This window comes from Culex pipiens, chromosome 3 (assembly GCF_016801865.2).
Source record: "Culex pipiens pallens isolate TS chromosome 3, TS_CPP_V2, whole genome shotgun sequence".
NCBI lineage: Eukaryota > Metazoa > Arthropoda > Insecta > Diptera > Culicidae > Culex > Culex pipiens.
Genome location: NC_068939.1, coordinates 177527112 through 177553458, shown reverse-complemented (window position 1 = coordinate 177553458; position 26347 = coordinate 177527112). Strand labels below are relative to the sequence as shown.

At 32.7% G+C, this 26347-nt stretch overlaps 1 protein-coding gene across 1 annotated transcript in view; it reads left to right on the top strand.

The window, feature by feature from the left end:
• LOC120432351 (hemicentin-1-like) overlaps positions 1–26347 on the top strand; it is a 295990-nt gene that overhangs the window by 92181 nt on the left and 177462 nt on the right. The window contains exon 2 of the mRNA XM_039597537.2: positions 7748–8862. Within this exon, the coding sequence (XP_039453471.1) occupies positions 8604–8862 (259 nt within the window). The 5' untranslated portion in view covers positions 7748–8603. The remainder of the gene's footprint in view (positions 1–7747; positions 8863–26347) is intronic.

Below are 26347 nucleotides of genomic sequence, written 5' to 3'. Positions count from 1 at the left end.
ATAAAGTGAAAAAAAAATGAAAATTGTGAAAGTTATTTGGAAAAGTCACTGTTGGGCCGATTTTGTCTAATATTTGAAGTTTACAAAATAAGGTTTATATAACTTCAGGTTCACGAAATCTTTGAAACCTTTTAATGAGTGTTTAGCCTAGACAATAACCTTGCTAACCTTTAATTTTTTTTTAAATTCATCTTCCATCACCTTTCCCAAAAAAAAATTGCGACTAAAATTTCCATGCATTTTTGTATAAAAAAAATCAAAACACATTGGATAAATTTTATTTCTGATGGTATTGATTCAAAATCACAAAACATAGTACTTCTGCCAAAACAGGACCAAAACATATAACTTATGCAAAAATAGGAAGGTTTTTAACCGTAAAAAATGAAACTTTAGTTATACAAGTATTACTTAGTTTAAATAAGTTAATTTACCGTAAAATTATCATCATTTGGTAAAAACAACCCCCAATTGAAATCTTGATGAAAAGTTAACTTTTACACAAAAATTAACTGAAAAATCACTTTGCCCAGTATAGTACGTACCTTTGTCCAACATACGGAGCAAATGAGCAATTACCTAGTTCTCGCGATGTAAGCGATTTAAGGTAAATCCTAGTACTACGTTTTGAAGGCCATGGACAAGGGTAACACATAACTCAAAATTGTAATTAAAGAAAAACTTAATTTCCTGTTTGCGCTTTTATTTTCTATCAAGCCACACAAATACCAATTAAATTGCAAAAGATGACCAAATTTACAGATGCACAAAAAATACCTCTAAAAGATTTACCATTTTTTGCGTATAATTATTTATTAAAAATATGTTTCATATGTTCTTAGAAATGAAGCAATGCTATGAAATATAGCAACATTTTCCCAACAGTTTTAAAAGCACTTCAAAATAATCTTCAAATTAAGATGGTTCTCTTATGTTTGCAAAAATACTCATGTTTTCGTCAGAGAAGTTCATTAGCCTCAACGTATCTAGTTCCAAATGATGATCCTATGCTTCATATCAAATATAACAGAGAATTCTCTTTTTTCGCGATGCGTTACGTTTTCCGTAAACATAAAAAAAGTAAAGTAAAAGCAAGATTTTTTGAATCTTTTGAAAGTAATTTTAAGATTTTGTATAGATCTACAAACACTTAAGCATGCAAAAATATTGTATAGTTTGAGAGAAATCGACGAAATAAAGGGCGTAACGCCACCGCGTAAAACGACTTTTGTTATCAAGGTAAAAAATATACCGAAAAACTGATATTTTTGTTGTAAACCTGTCCTGATTTTTCAGGAGCAAATTCAAGTATGTGCTTTCTTTTGATTTAGAAACACTGAAAATTTGAATAGGTTGTTAAAAAAACTTAAAAAACACACATTTGCCAAAAAAGAGAAATTATTTCAAAAAAAAATAATTTTATTCTCATCGTTTAATATGAAATGCATTTTTTTAATTATTATTAAGGCTAGATTATCTTTATCAATTAGCCTTCCCCTACCTTAAAAAAAATCCTCAAAAATAAGCGAGTTAAAAAAGGTGCTAAAGGTTAAACAAATATATAAATAATTGTCAACATAACATAACATAACATAACATAACATAACATAACATAACATAACATAACATAATATAACATAACATAACATAACATAACATAACATAACATAACATAACATAACATAACATAACATAACATAACATAACATAACATAACATAACATAACATAACATAACATAACATAACATAACATAACATAACATAACATAACATAACATAACATAACATAACATAACATAACATAACATAACATAACATAACATAACATAACATAACATAACATAACATAACATAACATAACATAACATAACATAAAATAACATAACATAACATAACATAACATAACATAACATAACATAACATAACATAACATAACATAACATAACATAACATAACATAACATAACATAACATAACATAACATAACATAACATAACATAACATAACATAACATAACATAACATAACATAACATAACATAACATAACATAACATAACATAACATAACATAACATAACATAACATAACATAACATAACATAACATAACATAACATAACATAACATAACATAACATAACATAACATAACATAACATAACATAACATAACATAACATAACATAACATAACATAACATAACATAACATAACATAACATAACATAACATAACATAACATAACATAACATAACATAACATAACATAACATATTAATAAATATAAAAATTGAAAAGAAAAACAAGCCATACTTCCAAATTTTGAATGAAAAAATCGTTTTACAACCAGTAAAGTTATTTTTAAATCATAGGTCTTCCAAATATCTAAGTACTGAGGTTTTCATAACAATTCCACACCTTAATGACTAGCAAGCTAGCAACTTTCAATAGGCGTTTTGTAGATCTGAACAAAACCTACACATTGCTTTTAAAATTTCAATCAATGTTGCGTCGTTCCATAGAAATTGACAAAATAGAAAAACATAACTCATCGCGTAATAATAGATTTCACTGTAAAATGCGCCTAGCGAGTATTTCCAGAAATTTCTTGAGTTAGACTACTCCCGAGTGCTAAATCATTTCAATTCTTCTCTTAAGCAAACTAAATTAGAAAACAAAAGATCTGTACTTTTTGTTGAAATGCTTCTGAATTTCCAAATTACAAGAAATATTAATTTTTTTTGGCATGAATATCAAGCCTTAAAAAACAAAACCTTATTCAAAAATAAATTAATTGTTAATTAAAATTTTTGTTTGTTAAAATTTGTACTTGAGGTTCTTAATATTTAAAAGTTCAATAAATCACCTGTTTTTGCAACTTGGCGAGCTAAAATTAGTTCAGCCGTTCCAGAGGTATGATTTTTTGTAAATGTGGTTTTGACGGAAATTGCCGAAAATATTTAATTTTTGAACCATCGTTATTCGGCTAGCTGGATCAGAATACATGGCCAAATTAGCTCCAAATGGTCACAATTTTGTGCTATGTCATTAAGTCATAAAATTTATTTGTTTCGGATTTTGAAAAAATAACTCTTATTAGTTTAGATATAGAGATTAACATTGTTTAAATGAGTTTATCGTAAGAACATGAAAAAAATCATGCACCCGAATTTTGTAATTTTGTTTGATTATAATGATTTTTTAATATTCATAAGTTCATTAAAATCAAATCAAGACCGAGAAATTAAAGGATTGTAGGAGTTTCAAAACTTGTTTTCTTTTCTATCACATATCGCATTTATTGATTTTTTAAGGCTTGAAAAGCAAGGTTTGTGCTAATACTAGTTTTCCATTGATAAAACAAAGTTGAGGAATTATTTTGTATGGAGTCCATTTATAATTTGCATTTAAATCAATTTCACCACCTCCAACGGTACTCAACCGGCAGAGCAAAGCTCGAAGCTCGAAGAATAAACACGGGAAAATGAGCCGAACACGGTTGAGTGCGGACTCTGGTAGCCTTTTATTATGATGAGATAAACGGAAAAACCTTCTTTTTTTTCCTCTGCTAGTTATGGGAAAGCCCCCCTCGCTGACACACAAAGACGCAACTCTAGGCCGGTAGCAACGGAAGCAGCTTTGACTGATTGCGAATCACCGGTCGCGGTTCGTTCGTTTGATCGGTGGGTGGGAGGGGGTGAAAATGCCCAGATGAAGATTGGCCTGGGACGGCACCAGATTGGTGCTCGGAGGCTGAACGAGTAAAAAAAAAGAAGAACCAAACGCACACCACAAGAGCCGATGGTGGAGGTGGTTTGGTCTTAATCGGAATGGAAACTGATTGGAATACCTTAGCAATGGAAATTGAAGAGAGAGAGAGAGAGCAAACCGACGTTGAATGATTCATTTTATTTCATTTCGCTGCACTTGAGTGCAGTGGTTTACCGGAGTTTGCCCGGCTCTTCTTGGTTCATCAAATAAATTCTATGGAAATTAATCCCTCCAGCTGGAAAATTGCACTTGATTCGAGAACAAGCGATACTTCAAGCGTTACAGAGTAGATTGAAAAAGTGTTTCGTTAGCTTGGGTTTCTGTTTGCGAAGAAATGCTGGGATTGTTTTACCTAGAAGTTATATTTTAGATCTAAATTGTCAGAACTCAGCACATTGTTTGAATAGTAATAGTTGATAATTAGTCATTTTTGGTAAGCTCAAATAAGATCCCCTTGGAATATTTAGAACAACCTTAATTGTTTTTTTTTCTGATGTGCAAGAGAAAATTTTAAAAAACTGTTCAAATGAACACAGAAAAAAACAGAAAAAAAAAACAAATAACTCAAAATCATAAAAAATAAACAATTAAAGCAGTTACCCACAAACGTAAAAACCATTTAAAAAACAAAAAAAGTAAATAAAAAATTAACAAACAGATAATCAAAATACAAAAAATTAAACTGAGCAACATAAACAAAACAGAAAAAAAACAATAAAAATAAATATTTGTAAAACATAAATAAACAAAATTAAACTAAAAAAACAGAAGTCAAAAATAATAAAACCAAAACAAAAACAGTAATCCTGAAAAACATAAATGTCTAAAATGCATAAAATAAAATAAAAACTGAGAGCCCATGAATAGAAAACTGTAAACCAAAGAAAGTCAAAAACATTAAAAAAAGAAAATAAATGAATCAGAATAAAACAAAAAAAAAACTTGAATCACAATAAGGCCGTTGCAAATATTTTTCAAAGTTTATGTCCCTCGGCTCTGACCAAAGTCGAGGGGGGGCAAAAAATATAAAAATTGAAATTACAAACCTATGTTTCAACATTTGGCTGAAAAAAGTGTTTTAAGATGCTTTTTACAGGCGTACAGTTGCTTTCCAATCATTTGTTTTGAAAATATCGAGGTATTGAAGGAATTTTTTTCCCATTTTTTTTGTGGGACTGTACTTTAAAGGAGTTCTAACATGCTAAATATGATTATAAACGCGGGAAAATGCATTTTAACTAATTTTCAGTTGGTTAAACTTTAATTTTCATTAAAATTTTGAAGTTTTTCGAAAAAAATATTTTTTTGCTCCCTGATTTTTCAGACCAACTTTGAAGGGGGCGGTGGCGACATAAACTTTGCAAAATAATTGCAGCGGCCTAAGAAAAAAAAATCAGAAAACAAAAAATAAAAGTTAAAAAAAACTCAAATCCATCAGATGAATTATAATAAAAATCAGAAAACAAAAAACAAAAAAAAAACACTATCCACAAAACAAAAAATCAAATAAACTTTTAACTTAATCAAAATAAATCATAAATAAGAAACAAAAAAAACAAGAAAAAAAAATACAAAAAAAATAAACAACTGAAAACTGGAAATTGGGGAAAAAATATAAATGCAAAAACTGAAAACTTACAAAAAAAAACATAACAAATGCAGCAAAACAAATAAAAATTCTAAAACATAAAAAGCCAAAATACAAAAAAGAACAAGATTCCGAAAAAACACAAAAAAGAAAGCCTAAAAACTTAAATTCATAAAAAAATGCAAAAAGACAATAAAACAAAAAAATATTAGGCTTAAAACAGGCCTGCTCAACGTCCGGCCCGCGGGCCGGATCCGGCCCGAGAAGCCATTTAAAAAACAAATAATAAAAAATAAAAAAATAAAATATACTGAAAAAACCAAAATCAAATAAATAAAAAAAGTAGAAAAAATAAACGAAAAATAAAAAAACCACTAAAATCACAAAAAAATAAATAAAATCCAACAACATTAAAAAACTTAAAAAAAACTCAAAACCGTAGAACCAATCAATTAAAAAAACAGAATATAAATAATCGAAAAAATTCAAAAAAAAATTTAAAAATAAACCACCAAACTAAAACAAAAACAAAACAAAAAAGGAAATAAACGTTAGAAATGGGCGTAAAATTGAATGTTTGGCATGTTTGAAATGTAAGTCTTGATTTTAAATTTTTGAAAATATTTTTTTCGAAAAGATCGAAAAATTTCTCGAATGTTTCATATTTTAACATTGTAAATCGGACCATTAGTTGCTGAGATATCGACATTAGAAAATGGTAGGTTGTTTGGGTGAGACTTAAAAAAATCAATTTTCTTGTTTTTTAACCTTTGCATGGCAATATCTCAGCAACTATGGGTCGTATCAACAAAGTCCGAAGAAGCAAAATATAGAAAATTTTCTCAGCTTTTCAAAAATATTTTTTTCTGAGGTGGGCAAACATGGGCACCAATTTTAAAAAATGAAAAACTGCGACTTTTTTCAAAAAAGTTACCTAAAAATGACTATAACTTGAAAACGGTTCACTTTATCAAAAATTTACTTCAGTACTTTTTGATTGCAAATTCCATTTTATATCGACATTGAAAAATTTTTGCGACCAGTATTTCGATTTTTTGAAAAAACTGTATTGATTCAAAAAAATCATAACTCGGTCAAAGATTTTTTGCCCATTCTGGAAATTTCCGAAAAGTTGGCATTTTATGTCTTCTAAAACATATAAAAAAAAATAAAAATAGTGTTTTTTGAAAATCAAGTTTTAGTGACAAAAAGTGAATTTGAAAATCACCAAATTTTTTTTTACTGTGTATCATTTTTTTTCAGTGTAGTCTATATCCATACCTACAACTTTGCTGAAGACACCAAATCGATCAGAAAATTCCATCAAAAGATACAGATTTTTGAATGTTCACATATAATTTTTGTATGGACAGCTGCCAAATTTGTATGGAAATTATATGGACAAACTAATGATGCAAAATGGCTTCTTTGGGAATACCGAAGGCACCAAAAAAGTTTTAGCCGGATTGAATAATACAAAAAATAAAATTAAATAAAAAAGACCGATTCCGTAAAGAACTGCTCAACTACAGAAATACAAAAAAACGTAACTTAAGACAAAATTTCCAAACACAGAAAAAAAAACAAAGAAAGTCAAAAGGAAAATGAAAGTAGTTATAATAGTTAAACCGTCAATAAAAATCTCAAATCTTAACTATACAAAAAAGTTTGGAGTCTTAAAAAGAAAAACAAAAAAATCTGAATTATTAAAAAAACTAATTAAATTTAAAAAAAATGTGAAATTAAAACCAGAAATACAAAAACAACATCCTATATAATATCAACTTCAAAATTTAAAAAAAAACTATGTTGAAATCAAGAATTAAAAATAAAATAAAAACCGAGAAAAAGACATTTACAAGAAAATCAACAAATGTTAAACTAAATAACCCAAAACCAACAAAAAACATTAAATATAAAATCAACAAACAAAAGAAAACCAAAAATAACTGAAAAAAATCAAAAACTGAAAAAAACATGAAAACAAAATAAAAAAATTGATAAAAAAAATAAACAAAACAATTCGCATTACCAAAGAAAGTAAAAAAGAAGAATAAATATAGTAAATATCCATTTACTAAGTTTATTAACAGTCTGTGGTTAAATATGTTATTGCGCTTGTTCCGAGAAAGACTCAACTTAGACAAAGGTCAAACTTAATGGTTAATTATGCCAACACCCGAGATGTTCAACGGGATTCTCAACACTGGCTTCACAGCTTTCAACATTTAACGCTGAATAGAATCAGTGCAAACGCCTCAAACAAAGAGAAAAAGAAACTACTTTCACAAATCAAAACCAACGTCACACACACGACCACAAACACACACACACTCTAAAAATAACCTCATTAAAATTTTTCACGAATCCTTTTCTCTCTCTCTCGTTGCATTCCAGGTCATCATCATCCAGCCCGCCATGAAGTCCTGCTGGTGCTGCTGACGAGAATTCCGCGGTCCAACCCCCCTCCAAACCACCATAAAACCATTCTCAACTGGTGCAAAACATGAAAGTCGTCGTCGTCGTGCTGCACAAAAACTATGCACATCACCGTCCTCATAATCGCCTGCTCTCCTGCTGCTAGCGTGCAGTGACGCAACGGGAAGACTGGTTGGCAAACGTGTGTGGGAAGACTGGCCGAAATAATGATGAAAAATTTATGGAAAAAGTGTTGCAAGCGAAAAGTGTCGAGTGCTGTTCATGAATAAATTCGCTCGACTTTTGCAGGGAGAGGCAAAAGGCAACAAAAACTTTGCGGTTTAGTGAAAGTCAGTGGGAAAAAAAGTTTGTGATTTTTAGGTGGTTCTAGAGTTGATTTTTTAGGTAGAATAGTTATTTTTCTTCGTGGAGCGTGCACGCGGAAAATAGTGCAAAAATTATGAAAAATTGATCGAATCGCGGCGCGAGTGGGAACAGAGAAAATTCAAACAAATCGATTTTCCAACAAAGCTGGGGCTGAAAGTGTTAACGTGGAGTTTGCTCGAAAAAAAGGGAAAACGAGCGAAGATAAAACAAATCACGACCATTAGTCGAAAGGAAAATTCCAAAAAAAGGGCGAGGGGGAGATTGTAAAAACGAGCTAGCGGAAAATTGCCGAAGCAGTGAAAATCAAAGCAAATACGAGCTCGTAAATTTTCCAACGACGTCGACTGAAAGAGAAAAAACTCAAACTCCTAAAGCCGGTGAAATATCGATTTCGATAAACAAATCATAACCTCAAACAGGCAGAGCAGTTCCGTTCCGTTCAGCTAGAATGAGGTTAAAACGACGCGAGGAAACCGTCGTCGCCGAGGGGTCCACAGAAGCAGCCACAACGATGGAAAATGACGAAGCACTGACCAGGTTGCAGGTCAGCGGTCCGTCGGCGGAACTCACCACAGATGGCAGCCACTGTCACGGCAGTGTTGCCAAAAGTCGGGAAATACGGCGGCGGCGGCGGCAGTCCCATCTGCACCTGTTGACGTTTATCACCGTGGCGCTGCTGACACAATTGATTGTAAATATTAGTATAGGTAAGTTGGGATTGGCGACGGCTGTGGGGGGAAGGATGAAAGGGGATTGTTGGTTCGAGAGGAGGGGGAAGGATTTATCACACCGGAAGTGGCGTACACAGCAGAGGCTGTATGGTTCAGTGGGTTTACCGTGGCATCGCTGCTGGGACTGTTTGGGTTGGGAATTAAGGGCAAATGTAGAATAGTAAAATTACGAAAAGCATTTACCATATCGTTTATAAAAAACGTTTATTAATACTTTTTCATGGTTTCGCCTGTAAAACTTTAGTTTATGCTTCTAAAAGCTATTAGTTATTTAAAATTATTTCATCCTGGTTGTTTGCTTTTTGACGATTTTTTTCAAATTTACTAAAGTTTTGCCTTCCTCACTTTACTGAGGAAAGGCTATAAAATCACTTGAAAAACGAAGTTTTTAGTTAGACCTCCTAGACCTACCTTCATTTGTACATATCGACTCAGAATCACCAACTGAGCAAATGTCTGTGTGTTTGGCTGTATGTAGACATGTGTACCGAATCAATGTCACTGGAAAATCTTGTCACAGGCTCAACCGATTTTGGCCGGAATGGTTTTAATCGGTCCGTCTTAACGTCCCCTAAGTTGCTATTTAAATTCATGCAGTTTTATCATGTATTTAAAAAGTTATGTTAAAAAAACTTGTTCATATTAAACTAAAATTATGGCAAAGAGGGTGGTTTTTTCATGAAACCCTCACATGTTATATATTTTTAGAAAGCATATGAGAAGACCTTTCTTGAGGATTAAGAATTTCCAAAATCTGACTTAGCTATCTAAAGTTACAAGCAGTTTAAAAAATGTTCTGAATTTACATAACCTCAAATGGTCCCGTGCTGCGATCACGTAAGGGGAGATCCATAAACCATGTGGACACTTTAGGGGATTGTAATCACTCTATAAATGAGAGGAAGGCACCAACCACCTAAAGGTGGATTAAGTTACGTTTTAACTTTTAAAAGCAAAAAATTAAAAAAAAACTGGTCAAAATCAAAATATTAACAAACTGTAAATTTAAGGTAACTTGTAACGAACGCAAGCAAATTTTTTATTGGGACAGTTTTCTTTTGTTTTGGCTGGTTATGGATTCGGTCATATTTTCATCCAGTTGTTTTTGAGCAATTCTCTGAGATTTCAGTCATTCATTTTTTTGCATTTTTAAATCCGGCTGAAACTTTTTTGGTGCCTTCGGTATGCCCAAAGAAGCCATTTTTCATCATTCATTTGTCCATAACATTTTCCATACAAATTTAGCAGCTGCCCATACAAAAATGATATATGATAATTTGAAAATCTGTATCTTTTGAACGATTTTTTTGATAGATTTGGTGTCTTCAGCAAAGTTGTAGGTATGGATAAGGACAGCATTGAAAAAAAATGGTTAAAAAATTTCAGGTTATTTTAAATTTTACTTGATTTGCAACATATTTTTTTTAATTTTCGTAGGTGACATCAAATGTCAACTTTTCGAAAATTTCCAGAACGGGCAAACAATTTTTGACCGAGTTATGAATTTTTGAATCAATACATTTTTAAAAAAAAAATCGAAATATTGGTCGCAAACATTTTTCAGCGTCATTTTTGTAAAATCAAATTTGCAATCAAAAAGTATTTCAGTGTGATTATAATAAAGTGCATTGTTTTCAAATTATAGCAATTTTTAAGGTTCCTTTTTTGAAAAAAAAACGTAATTATTATTTTTTTTTAAAGTGCCCATGCTGCCCACTTTTGAAAAATATATTTTTGAAGAAATGAAAAAAATCCCTATAATATGCTTTCATGAACTTTGTTAATACAACTCTTATTTGCTGAGATATTGCCATGGAAAGATTTTAAAACAGGAAAATTGATGTTTTCTAAGTCGCACCCAAACAACCCATTATTTTCCCATGTCGATATCTCGGCAACTAATGGACTGATTTTAAATTTGAAAATATGAAAATTTTTTGAAATTTTCCAATCTTTTCAAAAACAAAATTTTCAAAAAAAATCAAATAAAGACTGGCATTTCAAAAGGGCCAAACATTCAGTATTACGCCCTTTTGACATGTTAGTCTAGGTTAAGAAAAATAAAATATAATTTTCGAAAATATCGGAAAACTTAACGAATGTTTCATATTTTAACATTGCAATCAAACCATCAGTTGCTGATATATCAATTGTTTTTGAATCTTTGCTTGGCAATATCTCAGTAACTTAGAGACGTATCAACAAAATTCATAAAATTAAATAGTGGGCAAACATGGGCATTTATTTAAAAAAAATAAGTTTGACTATTTTCAAAAAACTTACCTAAAAATTGTAATAACTTGAAAACGGTGCACTTAATCAAAATTTCACACGAGTACTTTTTGATTGAAAATTTGATTTTTCATCTCAAAATTAAATTATTTTTTTTGCGATTAGATTGATCGTAGTAATCAATGCGTGCGGGCGTAAATTTTTTTTTGCTGCGTCATTTTTTTTTTTTTGGAATTTAAAATTAACCTTCTAGGAAAATTTTAGAAAATTATAAAGTGTCTAAACCAGATATTAGATCCGTATTTTGCCTTTTCTGACAGTTGGTTGTAATGTCATCATCCGCGGAAAACTTTGTGAGGTGTAAGCTGCCAAAGCGAAGAACTGGACATTTCTGCAGAAAGAGTGAAGTCTTCCGAGTGTTGGTCCAGAAGGGATTTCTACTTTCTTTTCGTATGGATATCGTTGAAGACGTCGGGAAGCTGTTCCAAGGAAATTGTAATGTTGGGTTCCGATCCCTACGAAATCTACCAAGCCGATGGATCGGAATTTTGCTTGTGAAGGAGGTTTATTATGGATCGTTGAATCTGAATCTTGATTTGGTGAGATCTATCCATTTTATCTATCATTATTTGATTTTTTTCCCCTTATTTTATATAATATTCTATTGATCAAATGATATATCCATATTATCCCTTTCCCACCTTCCCTTTCTCCTATCCTCATTTCCTCCCCCCCCCCCCCCCCCCCCCCCCCTCTAAATATTATTATCTGCCAAATTTACACTAACACACCACACCACAACTGATTCGGAGCGTTTGGTACGGTATGTCCACGCATCCTTCCTCCCCTGATGATTCTGTGAAATGTGATCCGTTCACAGAATCTGTCTCTGCGGTTAATGCAACGCAGTAGGCCTGGCCGCTTTAATTTTTGCTATACATTTTCGGGGTAACTCGGATGTACTGTAATCATTAATATTGACAAGAAAGGACTTGAGGCGTAATCTTACCACAAGTTCTTCCAGGATGCTTTCTTCGGACTGGCTGCGCTTGTGTTCGATTAGATTAGATTAGATCAAAATTAAATTATTTTTTTTGCGATTAATATCTCGATTTTTTTCAAATCAATACTGATTCGAAAATTCAAAACTAGGGCAAAGATTTTTTGCCCGTTCTGGAAATTTCTGAAAAGTTGGCATTCGATGTCCCCTAAAACATATCAGAATATGAAAAAAAATTGAAATAGTATTTTTTTGCAAATCAAGTTTTAGTGACAAAAAGTGAAATAAATAAAAAAAAAATTACCGTGTAACATTTTTTTTAGTGTAGTCCTTATCTTTACCTACAACTTTGCCGAAAACACCAAATCGATCAAAAATCATTTGTGTATGGACAGCTGCCAAATTTGTATGGAAAAACTAATGATGCAAAATGGCTTAATTGGAAAAACCGAAGGCACCAAAAAAGTATCAGCCAGATTAAAAAATACAAAAATTATAATTAATGAAAAATTACCGATTTTGTAGAGAATTGCTCTTTTTTTGACATGTTTTAGGGGTTTTAAAAATAAGCTCTGAGACATAACGCACGTTTTACATTTTGAAAATACCGTCAGTGGGGGTGACTGTGGGTCAAAAAACGATACACCTCTCGTATTTTTATAATAACAAAAACAATTTAAATAAGATCGAAAATCTTTCAACTTAGATTTGTTCTTAGATAGTTGACTAACATTTTTCCCAAAATATGGTGGATTTTGATGAACACTACCTTAAATGCCAATTGTTTGAAAATTGACCCAATCTCACCCCTTAGAGGGGGTGACATTGGGTCAAATGAAACTAAAATGATGCTCAAATACAACGATATGGTAAAAACAAGTCATCCAACAGTGTTTCTTGTTCGAGGGAATCGTATTGACACGCTACATTGTTTGAAGTGGAGATTTTCAAACATTTGGGTAGTTTTCGAGCAATTCTAACAAAAATATTAGAAAAATGAATTTTCGAAAGGTTTTTGATTTTTCATCTCAAAATTAAATTATTTTTTTTGCGATTAGATTGATCGTAGTAATCAATGCGTGCGGGCGTAAATTTTTTTTTGCTGCGTCATTTTTTTTTTTTTGGAATTTAAAATTAACCTTCTAGGAAAATTTTAGAAAATTATAAAGTGTCTAAACCAGATATTAGATCCGTATTTTGCCTTTTCTGACAGTTGGTTGTAATGTCATCATCCGCGGAAAACTTTGTGAGGTGTAAGCTGCCAAAGCGAAGAACTGGACATTTCTGCAGAAAGAGTGAAGTCTTCCGAGTGTTGGTCCAGAAGGGATTTCTACTTTCTTTTCGTATGGATATCGTTGAAGACGTCGGGAAGCTGTTCCAAGGAAATTGTAATGTTGGGTTCCGATCCCTACGAAATCTACCAAGCCGATGGATCGGAATTTTGCTTGTGAAGGAGGTTTATTATGGATCGTTGAATCTGAATCTTGATTTGGTGAGATCTATCCATTTTATCTATCATTATTTGATTTTTTTCCCCTTATTTTATATAATATTCTATTGATCAAATGATATATCCATATTATCCCTTTCCCACCTTCCCTTTCTCCTATCCTCATTTCCTCCCCGCCCAACCCCCCCCCCCCCCCCCCCTCTAAATATTATTATCTGCCAAATTTACACTAACACACCACACCACAACTGATTCGGAGCGTTTGGTACGGTATGTCCACGCATCCTTCCTCCCCTGATGATTCTGTGAAATGTGATCCGTTCACAGAATCTGTCTCTGCGGTTAATGCAACGCAGTAGGCCTGGCCGCTTTAATTTTTGCTATACATTTTCGGGGTAACTCGGATGTACTGTAATCATTAATATTGACAAGAAAGGACTTGAGGCGTAATCTTACCACAAGTTCTTCCAGGATGCTTTCTTCGGACTGGCTGCGCTTGTGTTCGATTAGATTAGATTAGATCAAAATTAAATTATTTTTTTTGCGATTAATATCTCGATTTTTTTCAAATCAATACTGATTCGAAAATTCAAAACTAGGGCAAAGATTTTTTGCCCGTTCTGGAAATTTCTGAAAAGTTGGCATTCGATGTCCCCTAAAACATATCAGAATATGAAAAAAAATTGAAATAGTATTTTTTTGCAAATCAAGTTTTAGTGACAAAAAGTGAAATAAATAAAAAAAAAATTACCGTGTAACATTTTTTTTAGTGTAGTCCTTATCTTTACCTACAACTTTGCCGAAAACACCAAATCGATCAAAAATCATTTGTGTATGGACAGCTGCCAAATTTGTATGGAAAAACTAATGATGCAAAATGGCTTAATTGGAAAAACCGAAGGCACCAAAAAAGTATCAGCCAGATTAAAAAATACAAAAATTATAATTAATGAAAAATTACCGATTTTGTAGAGAATTGCTCTTTTTTTGACATGTTTTAGGGGTTTTAAAAATAAGCTCTGAGACATAACGCACGTTTTACATTTTGAAAATACCGTCAGTGGGGGTGACTGTGGGTCAAAAAACGATACACCTCTCGTATTTTTATAATAACAAAAACAATTTAAATAAGATCGAAAATCTTTCAACTTAGATTTGTTCTTAGATAGTTGACTAACATTTTTCCCAAAATATGGTGGATTTTGATGAACACTACCTTAAATGCCAATTGTTTGAAAATTGACCCAATCTCACCCCTTAGAGGGGGTGACATTGGGTCAAATGAAACTAAAATGATGCTCAAATACAACGATATGGTAAAAACAAGTCATCCAACAGTGTTTCTTGTTCGAGGGAATCGTATTGACACGCTACATTGTTTGAAGTGGAGATTTTCAAACATTTGGGTAGTTTTCGAGCAATTCTAACAAAAATATTAGAAAAATGAATTTTCGAAAGGTTTTTGGCCACCTCTGAAATAAATAATTATGAAAAGCTGAGAAAAATTCTTACAACAATTCTTTCTTCCCGGGCAGACGGTAATAACAAAATTCATGCCATTTCAATAACAAATACTGTTAAAATAACAGAAAATGTTATGGAATCTTCTTGAAAAATCCATTTTTACATAAGGGTTTAATAATAGTTTATGTTATTATAACAAAATTTGTTATTGGTCTGATATTGGTTGAAAGCGAAATCAACTTTAATAACATAACATATTTTGTTATGGAAGAATAACTCCAAAGGTTATTGGGATGATCGGTTTAGTTGTTAAAATAACAAAAAAAATAACAAAGATTTGTTCGAATAATAACTAAAAATGTTATTAGTCTGTCATTACAATAACAATCCAATAAAAAAAAAAACATAACGACGAATAACAAATCTTGTTATGAATAACATAAAATGTTATTGGTCTAGTATTTTCAAATATCAAAAAATGTTATTCCCAAGTTATTACCGTCTGCTCAGGTTTGAAAATCGGGCAGTGAGTTTCTTAGAAACAACTTCACAAAGAATCCGAATCATCATTTTCAAATAAAATCTCACTGCCTACATACAAAAAGAAATTCGAAATTATTTTTTGAAACGGTTGTGAAAATTATACACAACTTAAACATTATAACTGATAAAATCAGATGATAACATTTGTTTTCTAGAAGTCCTTAATTGTAAATTGAGGGCAGGATGGGTAACACTTAATAAACTAATTTTCCTCAATTTAATTCTTCGCTACTCAGCAATCAAATGTCGGACCATCAATGTGCTTTTAAAAAATGTTTACAATTATCTGAGGCATTAAATTTTTTTCAGGGCAAGACATGGATAAATTAAATTTTTAATAATTAAACATTACTTATTTTTAATTCCAATCTCAAATTTAAATAGATTTTTTTTGGATTTTGTACAAAAAATAACTATCTTAAAAAACTTAACATCTGTTATACCCAAACATCTGTTAAACCTAAAAGCTCAAAAGTTTGCACTTTTCACTAAATCGATTGGGTTAAATATTATCAATGGTCAGCCTTCAAATTTGTATGGACACTTGTATAGAGAAACCGGTGATGCAAATGGCTTATTTGGGTATAACCACAGAGAACAGATGTACATCACTGAACAAAAAGCATCGAAAAACGTGTGTAAAAATTCAAACCAAAATACGTTGAAAAGAGCTAGGGTGTGCATCATCCACTTCAAAAATCATGATGACCTACAGTAGCAGAACGTTGGACCATCCATTCACTGCACAAATCATTCCGAACGAACGACATCAGACCAATGTCGGACTGTCCTTCATCGTAGGGGTACGATTTTACACGTGAAAAAAATATTATTTTTTTGAGGAAATTATTGAGCCATTCTACATTGTTAAATCTCTGTGGTATAACTAGTCAATGGACAAGGTTTCATCTTGATAAAAAAATACAGTAAAAAGTCGATTTGCAAAAGCGTAACGAATAGCTCAAAACTTGTCTTGTCCTCGAAAATACATCATCTTTTGTGGTAATAAATTTATCACTAAATGAATTAGAAACATCAATTACATTTGCCATGTCGCAACCGACCAAACATCGACTGAACTTTGCTATCAATTTCCACCTTCAATGCATAAATTATGCTCTGCTACCTGTTTGTCACAGCCACGTTTTTCCCACGTCGAACTGGAAATTTATAGCCAATATCTGTAATATCTCCACTGAAATCCACACTACTTCATCAAACAGGAGCCATATGGCCCAAGTCTGGCCAAACATGGCCTGCTACGCGCGTGACCCCCTCCCGGCTCTGCTAACGACATATCGTCGCTCCCTGGGAAAATCGCAAGGCCAGCGGAAAACACAACGCAGAAGCTCTCACCCGACGAGACAGACATCCCCGGGGAGGCAACTCATTAAAGGACGCTCTCCTGGCAAGTGCCAACAGACGATAACAGATCGTTGCGCAACACAACAACAACAACATGTTACATGTTACGATGTGTGGGCCAGTGATGGTAATTTGAAATCTTATTTGTTAATATATCTAACATAAGCTTTTTTTAAAAGGTGAATCTGATAAAAAATTAAATAAAACCTAGAAAAACAGAGAGAATAAATTTAAACTTATTTTTAAGGCACGATTCTCACATCACTGAAATCCAAGTGTTCCTCTTTCTTCTTGGGGCTACTTCCTCCAGCTTGACAGAGGTAGATTTTCCGGCCACCGGCGAAGGGACGACGACGGCGAACGTGAATTATTCCCCCATAAATACATGTTGTTGCATATTACGAAATGTGTGTGTCAGTCAAATGACGGCTCTGAATAATTGCCGAACCATAAATCTTCATTCGCAGGGTTGGACCGAACGGTTGGTTGGACGTCGTTATCGGTAGTTTAATTTATGGAGAAAAAAATACATGAAAAGAACAGGAAATTAGAAGAACTTGGACATTGACACAATTAAAGTATCTTTAAATAAAATGAAATAAAATAAATTGAGAGAAATGTATACAAAAATAAAACGTGTCGAAAAACATAATGAATTAACACTTAATTAATGTCACGTGTGTTATCTGGTTTATTTACACGGAAAAATGTCGATTCTTTATTTAACTTTTTATCATTCAAAGTTCAATTCTCAAAAAAATAGTTTTTTTAAATATAATTTTCCGTACAAATTTGGCAGCTGTTCATACAAAAATGATATGTGAAAATTAAAAAAAAACTGTATCTTTTGAAGGAATTTTTTGATTGATTTGGTGTCTTCGGCAAAGTTGTAGGTAAGGATATGGACTACACTGAAAAAAATGGTACACGGTAAAAAATTGTGATTTTTAATTTCACTTTTTGCCACTAAAACTTGATTTGCAAAAAGCACTATTTTTAATTTTCGTTATTCTTTGATATGTTTTAGAATATTTTTTTCAAAGGTGGGCAAATATGGGCACTTTTTAAAAAAAATGGAAAACCGAAACTATTTTCAAAAAAGTTACCTAATAATTGTAATAACTTGAAAACGGTGCACTTTATCAAAAATTGACTTAAGTAATTTTTGTTTGCAAATTTAATTTTACATCGAAAACTAAAGTTGAAAAATTTTTGAGACCAGTATTTCGATCTTTTTTTTAATCTGTATTGTTTCAAAAAATCACAACTCGGTTAATGATTTTTGGCCCATTATTGAAATTGTGTTTTTAGTGTTTTTTTTGCAAATCAATTTAGAATAAACGGAAAAAAATGGAAAATTGCGATTATCTTTTGTTCAAAAAATAATTGCAAATCATTTAGTAAGCGAAATCATACTAGCAATCGTTAAATTTCTGGTTGGAGCATTTTGTTTTGAAATGAAAGCACCCCTGAAAAAATATGAAAAGCTCAGGAAACTACCAACAACCGCATTTTTGAAAATCGGGCCATCAGTTTCTTAAATATTTTGGAAAGTATTGGTTCGATTTTCTATGTTGAAAAATGAAAATTTTGTGTCATTTTCTTACACTAATTTCAAAATTTTAAATCAAGCATTACTTTGAAAATATTAACAAATTGATGATTTTCCTGATATCGAATTTAAGACTGTTATTTTTAAGATTATTTATATTGAAAAGATCATAAAATGCCACAAAATAATTGGATGGGTACACAAATTGATATGGTTAGTGAATTCTCACGATTTCGCGATCAGCGAGAAATTCGTTGAATTCTAGGATTTTTCAAATCATTGCCAAACATAAAAAAACAATATTTTTGATTTAAGCATAGTACCAGTAGTGATAATTTACAAACACTTATATTCATTGAAATAAATAGTATTGTATTTCGATAATTTAAGCAATTGAAATGAAATTTGTCATTTTCATTTGGATTGTAAAGAATTCCGGGATTTTTTTCGAAGAATTCATTGATATTTTGATTTTTTCCAATGTAGCATATTACTTGAAAAGTATAAGAAACATTTAAGTATAATATTTGCTTTAATTAAAATAAATTGAATGATGTGAATCCTGAAATTTCGCTTTTAGTATCTTCGAAATATTTTGTAAAAATAAAAGTACAACTAATTGAAAAAAAATCATTAAGATGCAATTATCATCACTTTTACCACGATTTTGCTCGTTCAAAATTATTTTGAATATCAGTGAAAATTCCATGTGTAGTTCAGAAAAGAGTTTATTTTTTCGCCGTTTATTCAAACTCGGTTAAGATTAAATAACTTTGGCTTTATTTTAATTATTATTTGCAATGTACAAAAATCTTTCCGGTTGTTTATCATAGAGGTTATTGAATCATTATTCACGTTCCGTGCAAAAATTTTGTGTTTTCGAATAGTGGTCCCCGTGAAAATTGCATCTGTTTTGCGTGAAAAATCAATGATATACAATTTTAATTGGTCTAGTTTCATTGGATTTCTCCAGATTTTTGTAGAAAAACAGTTCACGGGCAAAATTTAAAAAAAATGTTTAATTTTATTAAATTTATTGTAAGCTATTAAAATATTGAATTTTTGGGACAACAGAGCGGTTGAAGACGTAAAAGTTTAAGAAATAATATTATATTTAAATTCCTTGATATTTTGAAAATGTTTTTTTCAGCATAAAAGTGATTGGTTCAAAATTTGACTGAGGGTTCCCAGGCCGAAATAATTAAGGGTGGGGCTGATCTACGCCGTGTTAGGGTGGTTCAAAAAATGGTCATTTTCGTCGATTTTCACAAAAACCACTTTAAAATTATCATAACTTCGCTCCATTTGAATTGATTTTAGCTGACCTTTAAGAAAAAAATTAGTTTAGAGTTTCAAAAATTTGTTCTAACATTTGAAAAAGTTTTATGAAATCTTCAAATGCCAAAACGAAGCACTATATTTTTTTTTACTTTCATATGGAACTGCTTTATAGTAACCTTTCTTTGAAAATCATGCTAAAAATTTGAAATTCGAGTACAAACTATCATAATGATTGTGTTGCGGGGGGCATCATTCTGGAGTTGTTTTGAAAACACAAGAACTCATTTTTTATTCTGAAGAAAATGTAGCAAATAATTTGTTGGGGAAGTATTTTATTTTCTTTAAAGTCTGCACACAAATCTCACTTCAAAACTTGGATGATTTAAAGGTATTAGAGCAAACAATACCGATACAAAATTAAATATTGCTTGGATAAACAAATGCATTGCACTCTTTCAGTTTCTGCATTAATGATTACCTACATAATTAGTTAATTGAAGTTTACCCTGCTAATGGATTGTTATTTACAGTTGATCAAATTAACATTTAGCCAACGCCGAAAAGGCCAAGTTCTCCGAATAGTTCAATTTAATTTCGTCCCCTCCCACAGTCACTCCATCCAAAACAAAAAAAAAGCTCTTCCAATTCGATTCGATTTTCACCTCCCAATATAGACTCCACCGAAAATGGACTTCGCAATCAACACGAGACGCCCACCGAACGTGGCATTTGGGAAAACAAAATCCCCAAAATGCCACACCCGGGCAGCTTCCACACATGTGTTTTTTTTTTCGTCGTGGGATTCCCGTCTCCTCATTATATTCGATGGGAAGCTTTTATCGAGCCTTCCTCCCTTCTCTGAGGGTGCCAATCAATCGGCACCAGTTTTTCCCGGGAAATGGATCGAAACGGGAAAACAACGAACCCACCACCACGTGGTTAGTATTTTTCCCCTGTGGTAGTGTTTCTTTTATTCATAAATAAATTATCGAGTTAAACAAAGCAAAATGGCAGCCCCGAGAGTTTCGACTTGGCTTATTATGGAAATAAATAACGAACACTGTTGACTGAGCTAACAAGGAGGTGGTTGTTTGGTTTGGAGTTCAGGCTCAGAGAGTCAGTAGTTGGGTAGCACGTGGGCTAGTGGCAAAATTAATGGTGACAACTTGTCGATAGCGGCTAGATGGATTCATAATTAATTTTCTTTGTGTTTCAGTTCACTGGGTGAAATATTTGATCGGGACAAAGATATTCAATTTAGTCGAGGGACGTGTTATTTGTGAAAGCAGTGATTTCATGAGAATGTAGTTTTGAACAGAATATTTGTTGATTTAAACTTGTCGACTTATTAAGATCAAATCAAATCAAAATCAAACCATCCACATTAACGACCCCCGGGTCTTTTGTGGTCTCTATTGCAAGTTTCTGCTCGAACCTAGGAGTCCGAAGGCTTGATTGGGGAGAGCACCCAAACCTCTTTTTACTCCAAGGAACCTTCCACCCCAGTGTTTGAACTGACGACCTTCAGATTGCGAGTCCAACCGCCGCCAGCGATTCCACCGGAGTAGGATTGGTTTGGTGTGTTGTTTGTACTTATGGCATGGAGACGACTCCTACACCTGGAATGACTAAACGGCCTAGCAACCAAGGCCGGGACCGACGTTTTACTTCCTCATCCGATGGAAGGTTGGAGCAGATGGGAATCGAACCCAGAATCATCCACTTACAAAGCGGACAGCGTAACAATTTGGCCACGCACTGCCACTCGACTTATTAGGATACAAAAAACAGAATCAAATCGTTTGTTGTTCTTGTGCATCTCTTGTGACAACCACCATGTAGTATGTTTTCGAGAAAATCGATTTGAAAATATTATATTTTTACAAAATTTAGTCATGATTTAGATTTACTACAATCCATTTAAAATGGAAAATAATACTTGGTTAACTCTCCGGCAACTCACACAAAATTCGAAAAAGTTTCCTCGATCCCTTTTCGATTTGCATGAAACTTTGATCTGACTTCTGTCCCTGACCATGAATTCGAGCGATAACTCGTGATGGTTACAAGCAAACCTCTTATGTTCATACATCAAGTTTTTTGCCTTTCTTACAAAAGAAAGGTTTAAGGTTTGCTTTTGGAAAAACGCTTTTTTCAGAAATCTAAAAAATCGTGCACGGCGAGGATTCGTCCCAGGAAAAAATCCTATTACTAAATTGAAGGTTTAGATGCGCTCTTTCGATTGAATTTTCGCCCGAAACCCGGAACTCAAAGTCTGATTTTTGAGAGCTCTTTTTCTGACATACATGGCCGATGTCTGTATCCGCTCTTAAAAATTTGTGTCTTCCATCACTGGAAAACCGCTCGTAAAACCCACAATTTTTAAAAGCCAGATCTGTAGCCGTGGGGTCGGAGACGAACATTTTATTTTTCGATTCACAATTTTCGACCAGTAAATGTGGTCAAAGCCATTTTTAGAGGTATTTTTTGGACTATTTTACAAATAACACTATCAAATTTAAAGAATTCAATTTCAAACAAAAAGCCTTTCGAAAACATGCGCCATAAACTGTTTGGGCCCAAAATTTGAAGCTTTTCCAAAATGTATTTCCAGAGATATAGCGATTATAGTGTTTTTCGTCTTATTTTTACCCTATTTTTTTCCTATTAAATTTTTGGAATTATACAAAATCATATACTGAACATCAAATTCGAAGTCCCGGCTCGTTCTCGTTCTCGCTCGACAAGTCGTCAAGTCGAAGCTTCAACGCCAGCGCTTTTACGCTTGCGCGTTTTACGCTGCGCGTGAAAGTGTTCTTTCTGGCTTCTCATAATTGATCGACAAAGTGCAATAGCGATACATATTTTTTTAAGTTAATCATAGAATAACATTATAGACTGAGTACCCTTTATTATTTTGCTAATAATGTCAATCCAATATGATTTTCTTAATTAAATTTAAATGTCTTGCGACAAATAATGTACCTCTGAAATTAAAAAAAATGGCATTTGAGGTTTAGCCTTAAAAGATTCGAAGCTTTAGGTAAAATTCTCACTGGATGGTATCATTATGTTTTTGAAAAAATAATTGCACCAATATATTTCTCGGAGTTTCATCATTTTGTAAAAAAGGCTCTATTACACCTCTGGTGATATTAAATCGGGTTTTTTATAATTGTTCACTCTACAACTTTGTAGAACATTATATCACTCCAAAAAATTGACCTGCAAAGTTTCAAAAAACACGAGATTTAAAAATCATAAATTTTATTCTAAAGCAATTTATTGAAATTTCGGTCATTATTTTTTTGTATTTTTTATCTGGCTGTAACTTTTGTGGTGCCTTCGGTATGCCCAAAGAAGACATTGAAAAAACAAATAATTATACACGGTAAAAATAACTTGGTGGTTTTTAATCATACTTTTTGTCACTAAAACGTGATTTGCAAAAAACACTATTTTTATTTTTTTTATTTTCTGATATGTTTTAGAAGACATCAAATGCCAAATTTTCAGACATTTCAAAAATGTGCAGAGAATCTTTGATCGAGTTATAAATTTTGGAATTAATACTGATTTTGTCAAAAAATCGAAATATTGGTCGAAAACAATATGCAACTTCATTTTTCGATGTGTTATCCAATTTACAATCAAAAAGTAATCCAGTCAAATTTTGATAAACTGCACCGATTTCAAGTTATAGCCATGTTTATGTACCTTTTATGAAAATAGTCGCAGTTATTATTTTTTTTTAATTAGGTGCCCATGTTTGCCCATTTCTGAAAAAAATATTTTTGAGAATCTGAGAAAATTTTCCATATTTCGCTTTTTTGAAAATTGTTGATAAGGAACTAAGTTGCTGAGATATTGCCATTCAAATATTTAAAAACAGGAAAATGTTTGTTAAATTAACTAACATTTCAAAAAGGCGTAATATTGAATGTTTGGCCCTTTTGTTTGTCTTGAAATTTAAATATCGTTTTAAAAAGATCGAACGAAACTTGATTTGGAGTCGGAGCCAAAAGAAAACCTATACCTTTCTTTAGTAAGAATGGCAAAAAACCGGAAAAATTGTTTTTAATTGTTCACACTCAAGATGAGAGCTTAACGCCATAAATATCTTTTCAGCCACTCACTTGAAAAATAATCCCGAAACATGTAAATAATTAGCAAGCACTAACATAAAAACAAACAAAATACCCCTTCAAAATACCCCTTCAAAATACCTCTTCAAAATACCCCTCCAAAACTAAAGTTGAAAAAACTTTGCCTCTAATATTTCATTTTTTTGAAAAAATCAGTATGGATTCAAAAATTCATAAGATCATAATAAGATAGATTTCTGAATGCATACAAAAAAAATAAAATAGTGTTTTTTTGCAAATCTATTTTAAGTGACAAAAAGTTAAATTAAAAATCACAATTTTTTACCGTGTATCTTTTTTTTCAGTGTAATCTTTATCGATATTTTCAACTTTGCCGAAGACAAAGATCAAAAAATTCTTTCAAAAGAAATAGATTTTTGAACTTTCATATATCATTTTTGTATGGACAGCTGCCAAATTTGTATGGAAAATTATGTGGACAAATTAATGATTCAAAACTACATTTATAAATGAAAATTAAAAATAGAACGATTTCGTAGAGAATTGCTTTTGAAATGAAAAAATTACTCTTTTGAGTTATTGCAGATTCGAAAAGTACAGCCCAGGCTCGATTATCCAAAGTTCAATTATCGTAATGTTTGTATGAGATTTCGAATAATAAAATCACAAATAAAAAAATATATGTTTTGATTTTTCTATTTTCTTACTTTTACCATTAAATTCTAATTTTGGTATTGGTCTAATGGTTGAATGCCTTAAAAACTACCAATTGCATTTTTCAATATTTCATCACCGCCATGTTGGCGGCCATCTTGGATTTCAATATTCTCAATCATTTTACAGTAGATTTGGGGTCATGCTTAAGCTCGACAATCAAAAATAAGACTGCGAAAAAATATTTTTTTTCCAAGGCCTTCGGATAATCGAGTTTGAACTGTACATTAGATTTCTCATGAAATAACATGTCCCATTCTATTACAGTAGAGTAACGAAAAATGGCATTATTTTGGAAAAAATTTCGGTATTTTTTAATGAAAAAAAGCTTTTCTTAAGAATTCAGAGTACGCCATCAAATCGGGCGTCCAATTTTAAATAAAAGTCCCTTTGACACCAAATTTCAATCTCATCACCTAGGACTCGTGAGCAGGGGCAAAAGTTACCCCTTAGGACAAAGTTTCACGCAAATCGAAGAGGGGTCGGGGCAACTGCTTTGTGAGTTGACGGAGAATTACCCTTTTACAAAATTTAGTCATGTTTTAGATTTCATAAATTCATGTAAAAATAGGTGCATACTAAAACATAAAGAGCTCCTTCATACATCCCCAAACAAAGGTGTCACGTTGCTTCCTGCCAAAAATCACACCCTTTGTTGATGATCCAAGTGTGAACAAATTACATTTTCTTCACCTCTCAAACCCTTCCCCCTCCTTGTGAGTTTCCTTTCGTTATAAGAACAAATCAAGTCATTACCCCTCGTCCTACTTCGAGAGTCCTGCTGGGCTTGTTGGCAGTGTTGACAAAAGCTCCATTAGCGACTGAAACACACACACATAATGCGCCGTACACGACCTTTCTGTCATGTCACCACCAAGTGGCGTAGCGCCATTTATTAACCCAATCTCTCATGGCTACTTAATACTTGACCTCACCCCACCCCGTCGAGGGGGGATCCCAGCAGGACATTCCAACAAACTGTGACATTACGGAGGACTCGGTGACATTCGATTATACCAGGGTGGGCTTGTAAAAATGGTTTGTCACAGACAAGTGGACTTCTAAATTTTGAACGTATTCCACTCTTCAAACTCATAATTCATTGTTAATTTCACGCACTTTCAACAGTGTCTTCCCATCCAAACAACTCCCCTGTCACAATACAAAACCTACCCCACAAATAAACATCCCCCCCCCCCTCAACCTAGCCCCTAAGATTTGTGTGACGGCGGTGGTCAACACAAACGCAAAAATAATGACCTCCGGCGGCGGCGGCGTCGGCCCGGGTGGCCTTAAATAAGGACTCTCTCTCTCTCGGTCTCGTGTTGCGCGCCAACTCTAATTGGTTCGTAATTGAGTTGTGCGAAAAGGTTCCGGTGCTGTCGACTTCTTTCTTCTCTCGGTGCGTGCCATTGCTACACTGTTTTTCGGCGGCAAAGGCCGCTCGTAATTATCACCTCGTCGCGCTGGATGCCACGGCTGTCACTTGAGAACCCCCTCCTCCCCCAGCCACTGTCTAGTGGAATGGCTCACGAGGGATTCGAAACGGCACGGAAGATCATATTTAACTACCTTCAACGGGCTTTCTCGGAAGCTTCGGTTTTTGGTGCGTCAGTTATTTGCTGGGTTGAAAAGCACATCTCACTTCAATATCCGTGCTGAATTTTCTTGAAGGCATTAAAAGTGTTGATGAGCCATTTTCAATTCATGTAGAAATTAAATGGTCAAAGTTGACGATTGTTTTGTGTCTTGTA